Source organism: Periplaneta americana, chromosome 6, assembly GCF_040183065.1.
Source record: "Periplaneta americana isolate PAMFEO1 chromosome 6, P.americana_PAMFEO1_priV1, whole genome shotgun sequence".
Taxonomy (NCBI): domain Eukaryota; kingdom Metazoa; phylum Arthropoda; class Insecta; order Blattodea; family Blattidae; genus Periplaneta; species Periplaneta americana.
The window spans coordinates 177,399,455-177,413,280 of record NC_091122.1 but is presented as its reverse complement, the minus strand read 5'-3'; the positions used below and the strand labels follow the sequence as shown (position 1 = coordinate 177,413,280).

General features: G+C 36.3%; 1 protein-coding gene across 1 annotated transcript in view; it reads right to left on the bottom strand.

Moving 5' to 3' along the window:
• Positions 1-7,069: 7,069 nt before the first annotated feature.
• Positions 7,070-13,826, bottom strand: part of LOC138702286 (uncharacterized) — a 22,946-nt gene continuing 16,189 nt past the window's right edge. The window contains exon 5 of the mRNA XM_069829869.1: positions 7,070-7,422. Coding sequence (XP_069685970.1) covers positions 7,241-7,422 — 182 coding nt within the window. The 3' untranslated portion in view covers positions 7,070-7,240. The remainder of the gene's footprint in view (positions 7,423-13,826) is intronic.

The following is a 13,826-nucleotide window of genomic DNA, read 5'->3' as shown; positions in this document are numbered from 1 at the left end:
TACATTACATTACATTACATTACGTTATATTATATTATATTATATTATATTATATTATATTATATTATATTATATTACATTACATTACATTACATTACATTACATTACATTACATTACATTACATTACATTATATTATATTATATTATATTATATTATATTATATTATATTATATTATATTATATATTAACAGTATGACAATAATGCACTTAGTGAATCGGCTATGAGAATTAGCTACAAAATTTGCCACGAAATTGCAAAGGAATTGAAAACATTCAACGAAGGTAACTTCATCAAGCGATGTTTAATTATATTGGCAGAGGAACTCTGTCCACAGCAAGTAGGGGAAGTGGAAGCCATACGCCTGTCCCGTAGAACCGTGGTGAGGAGATTGCAGTATGTGCGTATGGGTTATGTAAATAAGCCTAATGATTTGTGTGTGTGCATAGAGCGAAGTTTATTCCATTAAATTAACAAGAGTGTTATAAATTCTGTAATGTACAATAGATTGATGTAACATCCTTATAAACTATTACGTACTGACAGACTGAATGACTAGAACAACCGTGGCTCTTGTTACATTAATGCAGGGAAGGTAGCTGTAATGCGAGTCCGCCACTGCGTGAGCGTTCTGCTCCGGCTTGGAATTGAAGTGCCTTGCGGAGCGAGAGCAGCTCTGGCCGGATATATGGAGCCGCTCTCATGCCCGGCCCTGGTTTACAGAATAAAGTACAAAATGCATGCGTAAACTCGTTACGAATTATGTCTAAAAATTGTGAAGATATGTCTTCCATAGATTTTCAGTTTGACAATGTTCCTTACCGTTGAGATGTCCTTTGGTTAAGCCAAGGAAAATTTCTCCCCAAGTTCTTTGAATTGCGTGGACAGAGTCAAGTTGGAAATTCGCTCTGCCGGGTAATATATCCAGGATACGAATATTTGAGGCACAAATTCTTTCTATATTTGGCAGTAAGCACGCATGTGAGCAATTTTCCTCACTTATGAACCTCACAAAACCAAGACTAACACCAAGATTATCAGAAGATAATGAGCGTGCTATGCTATGTCATGCTGCAGGAAACATAATTTCATCGGACATAAGAAGGTTGGTGTATGCAAAAACAAGAAAAAACACTTCTGCATTAGACGAGAAGTCAGGAATTTAATTTGTTTCTAGAAATGTGCTGTTCATATAACATAATTAAGTATGTAACAGTTACAAAATTAATTAGGTAGGCCTCATTATCTAAAACCGCTAAGATAAAGAAAATATAGACCTACTACATTTATTATTTCTTGCAGACCTATTATTCATTTTTCCGTACGCACAACGTCCTGTAATTTCTTTCACTTCTGTATTAGTAAGTTTAAAACAGAAAGACAGTGTTTTTATACTAGTTGGATTATTAGCATATAAAAATTAATTATATTCTAGCTATTATCTGAAATATTTCAGTTATGGAGAAGCTATGTTTATTGTTTATCGTAGCCTACTATTTTATAATTCATTGCATATATTAGAGAGGTGTTCTGATTTCTTGTTGTCTTGTATGAATGTAACACGTTATATATTATTTATATACAGTTTAATTCATCTTGCAGTGATAGGCCAATAGAGTTCACTTTGCTCACCCCTTCTTATTCACTGCTGCTACCTGCAGAATAGATTCATCGCAACCAGTGAGCGCTTGATCGCACGAGAACCGTCTACGTCATACCTGCACAAACAGCGCTCAACGAGCGCGCGCGCTCCTTCGGAGCGGGAGAGCCGTGTTTACCGCTCGCCGAAACGGAGAGGAAGATACGTCAGAATGACATAGACTTGCTATAGGTAGAGGAGAGGGAAACGACCACTCAGTTATCTAGTGGAGTGCAGTGTGTAGGCCTATTCTCAGTAACTGTTTCACGTTGCTTACCTACTGCTACAGTACAGTATGGAGGAATCTAAAAGACGGAACGTAACATTTAACATTTAACGATTTACAGCTCAAACTTATTGATCTTCAATGTGACCTAAGGGCTAAAGATCGTTTGAATAATACTACAAGACTAAACATTAGCAATAATATCTACGACTACACAGGCTGGCTGTGAAAATGATTGCTATGTTTGGCTCGACATTTATATTTGTGAGCAACTGTTTTCTATAATCAACTTTAATAAAGGCAGACATCGAACATCTGTAACTGATGTTTCATTGCGATCAGTAGGCTACTGTTCCTTTCAGCTGCCAACAAAATGATATTGTACAGTTAAGTAGCTATATATGTAATTTCTATTATTTCTGTAAAATAAATATTTCTTTATTAATAATAGTCCAAGATAGTTTTGTAAACACTGAACGGGAATTCGTTTTATAAACACTCTTACTAGTACTATTTCCTTTTGTGTATATTTTGTACGAGATCACCCCTTCTTCCAGTCCACCCTTATACAGAGCGCAGCTAATATCTGCATTCCGCTCATGAGCTGTGAGCCGGCTCGGAGAGCGCAAACCTTGTGCAGGCCTGCTCTATGTGCTCTTGACCTTGACATCGCTGGTATACACGATAGTTGTGATTACATTCCACACAAAAACAAATTAGCTTGCGCATTATACAGTATAAGTAGAGTTTAGAAAATGATCTCTATAAGATAGTACAGCATTTTCGTACCCATGTTCATATAACATATTTTTATCTTCTACAACCTCTATTAAACGCACAATGGGTCAAAGTGTGCCAAAGATTACGGACTCGTTCCGGGTTCAGTTAGTGAAGTCAAGTCATCTCTCCCTTACTTCCATAAGGTTTTACACTTAATGAACCTAGTTACGCTGCTAACACTTCCATCTGATGGCAAGAGAGTAAGAAAACTCCAAGACTCAGACTAAAAAATTTGAAAACTATAGAAAATAGCTGAAGAAAACTGACAAAAAAATAAGTTAGGCTTTCCTACAGAAGGAAGCCGTCTAATTCTAGGCGTGTAGAGAAGGGAGCTAGTTCACCAAGCAATCTTGGGGGGGGGGGAAACTGTGTTGCGTATTTCTACTTCAAATTATCTGCTATCGCGCTTTCAATTTCTTATAACTCTTCGAAACCGTCATCAAACACTTCTTTCTATCCCTCATCACAGAACTTTTTATACTCATCCTCCTACACTGTAGAAATACCTCGTCTTTGGAATCATTTCCTCAATTATGTCAGATTGCTGGACATTATCGCAATTCAAAATTAAACTGGAAAATTTTGTCTTATTCCATAGCTTTCAAGTATTATTAGGTGTGTTGATTTGTATTTCTTCTCTAGACTTAAAATTGTAAGTTTCTTGTTTATACCTATTATTGGAGAAAAATTCGTTCCGGCACCTGGAATCGAACCCAGGACCACTCAACTCTGCGCGCTCTTTACATCTGAGCTATGCCGGGACCCGATGTCCTTGTTTATGTTCTTTAATGTCGTAGACTTGTTAATGAACTAGGCTATAATTATGATACTTAATCTTAAATTTAGTTTTACTCATTTCAAATATTAAACTTAAATCTTGTTTTATTTAACGACGCTCGCAACTGCCGAGGTTATATTAGTGTCGTTAGAGTGCCGGAATTTTGTACCGCAGGAGTTCTTTTACATGCCAGTAAATATACTAATATGATCCTGTGGCATTTAAGAACACTTAAATATCATCGACCTGTGTCGGGTTCGAACCCGCAACCTCGGGCACAGAAGGCCAGCAGTGTACCGATTGCGCCACTCAGGTAGACATTTAAAATATTATTTGTGTGACACTAACCTATATAAATTTTCGTTTGGTTTTACTTCATGTTTATAACTTAATTTTTTTTCTGTTATTCTAGTATTTTTGGTAGAATGGAAGAGAAGGTCTAATTGCCTTAATTACACTGGAATATATAAATAAATAAATAGTTTAATAAATAAAAAATATATATAATTAATAAAATAAGTAATTAATTAAATGAATGAAAGAATAAATTAAGAAATGAATAAGTAAAAATAAATAAGTAAATACATTAAATGAACAATTAAATGAATGAATGAGTGAATTTATAAATAAATAATTAATTAAATGAATGAAAGAATAAATAAATAAATAAATAAATAAGCAAATAAGTAAAAAACAAATAATTAAATAATTGAATAAATAATTAAATGAATGGATGAATGAATACATGAATAAATAAATAATTCATTAATTAAATGAATTAAAGAATAAATGAATGAATGAATGAATAAATAAATATATAAGAAAATAAGTAAAAAATAAATAATAAGTAAATATACATGAATAATTAAATGAATGAAATGATGAATGAATACATAAATAAATAAGTAATCAATTAAATGAATGAAGGAATAAATGAATGAATAAATAAATAAGCAAATAAGTAATAAATAAATAAGGAAATACATAAATAATTAAATGAATGAATGGATGAATAAATGAATAATCAATTAAATGAATGAAGTAATAAATGAATAAATAAATGAGCAAATAATTAATAAATAAATAAGTAAATACACAAATAATTAAATGAATGAATGGATGAATGAATACATGAATAAATAAATAATCAATTAAATGAATGAAGCAATAAATGAATAAATAAATGAGCAAATAAATAATAAATAAATTGCATCCAGTCTCACAGCACTCAATATCACCGAATCAGCAAATATTTTGGACAAGTACGGCACTGTAGATACGCGAAAAGTACGGCAAATATTAAGAGAAAAAGCGTTTGAGAACTGGAGCCAGAAAGAACATAAAGGCAAAGGCGTGCTCTTATACCAACAATATACCCCGGCCAATAAGTGGATCCGGAATCATAAGGGTCTTTCCTGTAGTGAGTGGAGGGAAGCGATCAAGATGAATGCGAACGTGTCAGCTGTGCGTAGTGTACCTGGCAGGTCTTCGGGCAGTAACGACGTTGCGACAGGGAGGTTGAAACCCTTGCCCATGTCCTGGGGGCCTGTCCACACGGTGAACTTCTACGAAATACGCGGCATCATACAGTAAGATCTATAATAGAAACTGCCTTAAGGAACAAAGGTTATTCAGTATATGAAGAAGTACACGGCATATCCAGTGAGGGCAGTAATCGAAGAATTGACATCATTGCATTTAAACCTCCCTCTCTTGAAGGTTACATCATAGACCCTACTGTGAGATTCCAATCGCACGAACACCAGCCAGAAGAAGTACACGAGGAAAAAAGGAATATATATTAACCTTCCATCAGTTTTTATAAGGACAAATACCATCTGGAATCCATCGTCATTACGGGACTAATGATAGGAGCCCGTGGGACCATACCCCGGTTCCTAGTCGACTTCTGTAAACCTTTTGGCCTGCATAAAAGTATTTTAAGAGATCTAACAATTGCAGCACTCAAAGGCTCAATCGCTATTTTCAGGCATTATACATATGGACCATGACTAATTCGCATCTCCTTGACTTTACTTCGTTTAATATCATGTGTTTCAATATAATTCAAATTGTTATTTTTCACTCTAACAACAATGTATCACTAAGCCTCAAGGCATTTACTCTATTGTATCATGGTACTCTTTGTCGATGGCAACCTGTAGTGGTTACAGGAAGAAATTAAATTAAACATAAATAATTAAATAAATAATTGAATGAATGAATAAATGAATGAATGGAGTAAAAAATAAATAAGTAAATGAATAAATAATTTAATTAATTAATTAATTAGTACAGAACTTATTTCGTAATAACCGTCAGTTGAGAATATGTAATGTATTTATGGAATAGGGCACAACCACAGGCATAGGAAAATCTGGAGACGGAGCGGGAAGAATGCAGTAAACCAAGAACCAGACGTTCTGGTTAATGATGGTGACGTGTTCATACCAGCATAGTTAATATATATATATATATATATATATATATATTTTTTTTTTTTTTGTATTTAGATGACTATTCATACATCAGTTATTCATAGATTTCAAAAAGGCATATGACTCGGTTAAGAGGGAAGTATTATATGATATTCTTATTGAATTTGGTATTCCCAAGAAACTAGTTCGATTAATTAAAATGTGTCTCAGTGAAACATACAGCAGAGTCCGTATAGGTCAGTTTCTATCTGATGCTTTTCCAATTCACTGCGGGCTAAAGCAGGGAGATGCACTATCACCTTTACTTTTTAACTTCGCTCTAGAATATGCCATTAGGAAAGTTCAGGATAACAGGCAGGGTTTGGAATTGAATGGGTTACATCAGCTTCTTGTCTATGCAGATGATGTGAATATGTTAGGAGAAAATACATAAACGATTAGGGAAAACACGGGAATTTTACTGGAAGCAAGTAAAGCGATCGGTTTGGAAGTAAATCCCGAAAAGACAAAGTATATGATTGTCTCGTGACCAGAATATTGTACGAAATGGAAATATAAAAATTGGAGATTTATCCTTCGAAGAGGTGGAAAAATTCAAATACCTTGGAGCAACAGTAACAAATATAAATTATACTCGGGAAGAAATTAAACGCAGAATAAATATGGGAAATGCGTGTTATTATTCGGTTGAGAAGGTCTTATCATCCAGTCTGCTGTCCAAAAATCTGAAAGTTAGAATTTATAAAACAGTTATACTACCTGTTCTTCTGTATGGTTGTGAAACTTGGACTTTCACTCTGAGAGAGGAACATAGGTTAAGGATGTTTGAGAATAAGGTGCTAAGGAAAATATTTGGGGCTAAGCGGGATGAAGCTACAGGAGAATGGAGAAAGTTACACAACACAGAACTGCACGCATTGTATTCTTCACCTAACATAATTAGGAACTTAAAATCCAGACGTTTGAGATGGGCAGGGCATGTAGCACGTATGGGCGAATCCAGAAATGCATATAGAGTGTTAGTTGGGAGACCGGAGGGAAAAAGACCTTTAGGGAGGCCGAGACGTAGATGGGAGGATAATATTAAAATGGATTTGAGGGAGGTGGGGTGTGATGATAGAGACTGGATTAATCTTGCACAGGATAGGAACCGATGGCGGGCTTATGTGAGGGCGGCAATGAACCTCCGGGTTCCTTAAAAGCCATTTGTAAGTAAGTAAGATGACTTTATTCTTTTGTACAACAATCTGAGATACAATTAATAACGTAACTAGCTTGTGAAATTTATTTCCAATACTAAAAGTTACATTTTTATTATAGAGTTACTGAAAAAATGTTGCTGAATTCATTCCATCTTGTGTCCACGGAATTCCTGTGCCTCAATCTTTCAGTTCAGCCTCGTGCTTCTTTTCGTACTCGCCTTTGGGGTCGTACTTGGCGGAGAGTTCCTTCCACATATCGGGCTTGTTCTTGTACAAGAATTTTAGAACCTTACGAGCGCCTTCCTTCTGCTTGTCGGAGCATTTTGCGCAGTCGGTCTCCAAGGCGTCACTCACGTGCTCTGAAAGTAACAGACGGTCTTATAAATGTGGTTCAGATCTACAAGTTTGTAATTTGCAGTTATGAACAGAAACACTACAAACAAGAGAGAACAGCATCTTCTCGAACAACTGAATGTCCATAAAGTATTAGCATAGATCAACGGCGTAGTCTAGCCTTTAGCTAGCGGGACTCGTGCTGCGAAGCTGTGGGTTCGAATCCCGTTTCAGCTGACTATCACGGTTTGATTTCTCTCGTGGTTCTTTCCAACTGTAAAACGAATATCGGGTAACACTCTGGATAATACAACCACATCAACAATTTCCATCGCCACTAGATACTTCTGCATTTCTTAGAATGTTAGTAAATATCTTATTAAGGGTACACTGTAGTGAAATAATGATTTTTTTAGGCTACGAAAAATATCAATTTTTTTAATAATTTCAAGGGAAAAATTGTTCCGGGGCCGGGTATCGATCCCGGAACCTCTGGTTGAAAGTACCAGCGCTCTACCAACTGAGCTACCCGGGAACTCCACCTGACACCGTCTAAACTTTTCCTTTTATATCCACACAACTCTCATGGGCTGACGAAATGCCAGAGACCCACATCCAGTGCACACAATCTCTGTGTGACTTGGAATTGTGGTTTTCTGTTAGTGTACACAGTGACGTATAGACGGTGTCGGGTGGAGTTTCCGGGTAGCTCAGTTGGCAGAGCGCTGGTACGTTCAACCAGAGGTCCCGGGATCGATACCCGGCCACGGAACAATTTTTCCCTTGAAATTATTAAAATCTGCTTCACAGGGAGCTTTACCTGAAAGACCAGATTTGCATCAAATTTTTGTTTTTACTCTTAAAAATATTTCTATGCTTTATAGATGGTCCTCGTAAAATTTCAGGGACTTGCGACCCTAAAAACACATGTTTTGGCAGCACGCGCTCCAAACCTCCTCCAGATGTTTAAGTAGATTATATTTTTTCTCATTGCTTAGTTTTTGCCCTTTTGCCCATGTTCAAAACCTATTTCTTTCCACAAATTTTGAGTTAGCTGAGTGACTTTTTTTTTTCCGCACCTCCCTCAATCTATGCTGTGTGAATCTCTCAATAGGATTTCAAAGGTTTTTTTTTCTCCCCCCCCCCCTAGTAAAGCAAATAACTTTTTTTAGACAAAACCAATGTGGACATTTAAAACGTTCATACCAATTATTATCAATGACAGCATAGTAGAATTCCAGTTTAAGGAAATGTATACGAAGAGTTGGAAAACAGAAACATTTTTACCTCTGTGGTGTAGGGGTCAGCATGCTTGTCTCTTACGCAGAGGGCCCGGGTTCGATTCCCGGCCGGGTTGAATTTCCTGGTTGTGGTTTTTTCTGGGTTTTCCCCTTAACCGTAAGATAAATACAGGAAATTCGGGCCACAACATCCCTGAATATCACCGAAATTATATTCATAACAAATCAGTAATACATAAGTCGCCATCTAGTTCACAACAAAAGAACCAGTCTCAACAATAGTACACAAGCCTTCGGATTTCACCCAGAGATTAACTAGCGACATGACCAAAGATGTTAAAGCGAGTATAAATAACAGCGAGGAAAAAAATCGTTTTTACGAAGCACTTTAAAAAAAATGTACAAAATACAGAGTGGAAGTGAAATAATCCTGGAAATTGAAGTGAACGATAGAGTACATTTAACTAAATATTTTGTGAGAACAAATTATATGAGCTTTATGAAGGTATCATTGGAGAAGAACAAAATGGTTTTCGTAAAATCAAGTCTTGCTGTGATGGTTATTTTTCATTGAAATTGCCAACTGAAAAACACAGAGAATTCAACTCAGAGACAGACATTGATTGTATTGATTTTAAACAAGCTTTCGATAGTCAATCGAAATAAATTATTTCAGGTGCTCGCAGATGATCGTGTCCCCCAACAGCTTTTAATTAACATTCATAAAATTTACAAAACAACTTTGATAACAGTTAGAACCAACAACATACTGTCAGATTGCCAACAAATTCATAACAGAGTAAGATAAGGCTATGGCCAATCTTTTCATCATATATACATAACTTTCATTTCAAAACTTCCCGGTCTAAATAACTAATTATTTAAATTGAATTCAACTTAAACAAAAAACACGTCAATTTAGATATTGAGGAGGTAAGTATAAAACCAGACTTAATTGTATTTTAGATTTCATCCCCACTTTCAACCTCCCCACTTTGAAATTTCAAATGGCACCCCTATATTTTTATACTTAAACATGAAACAGAATTCAATTATTTATACACCTCATTCGTTTTCGTATCTTTTGTTTTCTATCGTCGCCTAGCAATGTGTATTTCTGTTATTATCAGTTGATTGTAGGATGAAAACACAGTTTATTTTGTGTAATTTCCTAAATTTAATCAATAAGGATGATTTATGTTCTCTCTTAATGGGCATACTTACTTACTTACTCACTCACAAATGGCTTTTAAGGAACCCGAAGGTTCATTGCCGCCCTCATATAAGCCCACCATCGGTCCGTATCCTGTGCAAGATTAATCCAGTCTCTATCATCATATCCCACCTCCCTCAAATCCATTTTAATATTATCCTCCCATCTACGTCTCGGCCTCCCTAAAGATCTTTTTCCCTCCGGTCTCCCAACTAACACTCTATATGCATTTCTGGATTCGCCCATACGTGCTACATGCCCTGCCCATCTCAAACGTCTGGATTTAATGTTCCTAATTATGTCAGGTGAAGAATACAATGCGTGCAGCTCAGTGTTGTGTAACTTTCTCCATTCTCCTGTAATTTCATCCCGCTTAGCCCCAAATATTTTCCTAAGAACCTTATTCTCAAACACCCTTAACCTATGTTCCTCTCTCAGAGTGAGAGTCCAAATTTCACAACCATACAGAACAACCGGTAATATAACTGTTTTATAAATTCTAACTTTCAGATTTTTTGACAGCAGACTAGATGATAAAAGCTTCTCAACCGAATAATAACACGCATTTCCCATATTTATTCTGTGTTTAATTTCCTCCCAAGTGTCATTTATATTTGTTACTGTTGCTCCAAGATATTTGAATTTTTCCACCCCTTCGAAGGATAAATCTCCAATTTTTATATTTCCATTTCGTACAATATTCTGGTCACGAGACATAATCATATGCTTTGTCTTTTCGGGATTTACTTCCAAACCGATCGCTTTACTTGCTTCCAGTAAAATTCCCGTGTTTTCCCTAATCGTTTGTGGATTTTCTCCTAACATATTCACGTCATCCGCATAGACAAGAAGCTGATGTAACCCTTCAATTCCAAACCCTGTCTGTTATCCTGAACTTTCCTAATGGCATATTCTAAAGCGAAGTTAAAAAGTAAAGGTGATAGTGCATCTCCCTGTTTTAGCCCTCAGTGAATTGGAAAAGCATCAGATACAGACTGACCTATACGGACTCTGCTGTATGTTTCACTGAGACACATTTTAATTAATCGAACTAGTTTCTTGGGAATACCAAATTCAATAAGAATATCATATAATACTTCCCTCTTAACCGAGTCATATGCCTTTTTGAAATCTATGAATAACTGATGTACTGTACCCTTATACTCCCATTTTTCTCCATTATCTGTCGAATACAAAAAATCTGATCAACAGTCGATCTATTACGCCTAAAACCGCACTGATGATCCCCAATAATTTCATCTACGTACGGAGCTAATCTTCTCAAAAGAATATTGGACAAAATACACCATTTTAAAATAATTTAATACACAAACACAACTATTAGCTGAAATGCTCAATAAGTTTTTGTAGCTGTATTCTCTTCGCTCTAATCAACAATAACAGCAATCCAGGTTGTCAGGCGACGATAGAAAACAAAAGATGCGAAAACAAATGAATGATGTGTATAAACAATTGAATGCTCTTTCATATTTAAGTATAAAAATATAGGGGTGGCTGGGGTAGGGGTGAAATCTAAAATGCAATTAAGCCTGGTTTCAGACTTATTCCTCAATATTTAAATTGACGTGTTTTTTGTTTAAATTGAATTCAATTTAAATAATTAGTTATTTAGACTGGGAAAATTTGAAATGAAAATCCTGTATGAACAGAATAATTTAAGATTGGAAACAGACACGTCATGGTTCAGTTTCTATGAGTCGAAATTTATAGTTTGACAGCCTACTCTTTTCTGATGATTTAGCCCTAATTTCGTCCGTACTTACATAAATCAAGTCTTATGAAACGTCATATATGTATGTACGACAAAACACCAATAAACTTAAATGTCAAATGTCAAATCGGTTATTTAATAGCAAATAATTTTGTCCAAATATATTTATTTCTTCTATCTACGTAGGAAGGTGAGTGAAGGGGTGGACAGGAAGTAAGTTATATACAGTAGCGTGCAAATTAATCCGAACACGACATATTTTTACATTTTCTGTCATTGTTGGCCTCGCAGCTGCTCATACCGCTTTAATTGACATCTGTAGTACGTGTAATTCCATTGTTGAAGGTCTGTCATTATTTTTTTTAATAATATGTGACATTTTGCCTGTCGTTTTGCATTTATAAGCATTTCAGTTGTGTTGAAGACTTACTACTGCAATCCTGTGTACATTCTGTCGTCTTCACAAATGGATACAACTCCACGAAAACGGTCTAAAATTATAACGTTAGCAGAGCATTCTTCTAAGCCACAGAAGCAAATTGCTGCAGAATGTCACATCGGTTTGGCTACAGTTAATACGATCATAAACGATACAGGGAGACTGGATCCATCACACCCCAGAAAAAAGGAAACTGTGGCCGGAAAAGGAAGACTTCACCTGCAGATGATGTTTAATTGTCAGGAAAAGTAAATTAAATCCTAGACTAACTGCTGTCGACTTAACTCGCGAGTTAATGGCTACCACTGGGGCGAATATTCACGTCACAACAGTGCGGCGTAGGCTTTTGGAAGCTGGACGAAGGGCTCGTAAGCCTATTAAGAAGCAACTGCTAACCCCTGTTATGTGCAAAAAACGCTTAATGTGGACAAAATTACATCAACACTGGACAGTGAATGACTGGAAGAATGTGCTTTTTTCCGATGAGTCTCATTTCGAGGTCCACGGCCACCGTGTTTGTTACGTACGGAAAGGATCCGAAAAAGTAACAGCAGCTCATCTCCAACAAGCACCCAAATACCCCCCTAAAGTAATGTTTTGGGGTTGTTTTACACATGAAGGGCCTGGAGCATTAATACCCATCAAGGGAATGATGAATTCTGACAAATATATTCAATTACTGGAAACCAGAATCGTACCCCAGCTGCAAAAATCATTTCCGGATGGCAGGTGTGTGTTTCAACAAGACCTGGCACCATGCCATACGTCTCGAAAAACTACAGAATTCTTCAACAAGAAGAATATTCAGGTACTCCCCTGGCCAGGCAACTCACCCTACATCAGCCCCATTGAGGACTTGTGGTCAATTTGCAAAAGAAGAATGCAAAAAATGGATTGTTCTACGAAGGAGAAGATGATTTCTGCCCTCATTGGTGTATGGTTTCGCGATGAAGAAATGAAGAATATTTGTGGGAAATTAGTGGAATCCATGCCAAATCGTCTCAGAGCTGTTACTAGGAAGAAGGGAGGCCACATAGATTACTGAGGTATGTCTTAGATCCTTTTTTTTATCCCGTTTGAGTGTTTTTGCATAAGTAATTACGTTGTTCGGATTAATTTGCACGCTACTGTATGTAAAAGGCAAACTTCGCTTTTCTTTTACTTGCTTATTTAAAAACACTGTATTCAATATTAGGCAGAGGATTTGCCAGAGATTACCTGACATTCGACTTACAGTTGCGGAAAATCTAAGAAAAATCCAACCAGGTGATCAGCCCAAGCGGGAATCGAACCAACGCCCAAGCGCAACTTCGGATCGGCAGGCAAGCGCCTCAGCCGACTGAGCTAAGTCTGTGGCTCAAATTTCGCATAAGTTAACTATCATTCAATATTGAAAGTCATTTCAGATTCTGTGACATGATTTCAATCGGCTATTATTTAACAAAGCTGTATCAACTACTAGATTATCTATGGCGAAGTGTATCAACATCGGTTAAAAACGCAGTAATCGTAGATTATGAAACGACGGTTAAACAGTAACAGTGATTAAAATGTAATTTGTGTGCACCATTCATAATCACCGATTACTTAAACATGGCTAGCTGACACCTCATTTAACCAGAGTAAAGTCTATGCTGGTGTACTGTTTCTACAAAATGACTAAAGGAAAGCATCCATACCGCTGCAAAGATAATAGTCAACGTCTAAAAATGACTGCGCTCACTCCGTTCTACATCGAAATGAACGTGTCCTACATTTTCGCTTTGCATTTGTTTGCCTTTGGGCGCTGTTATATTTGTGAGTTG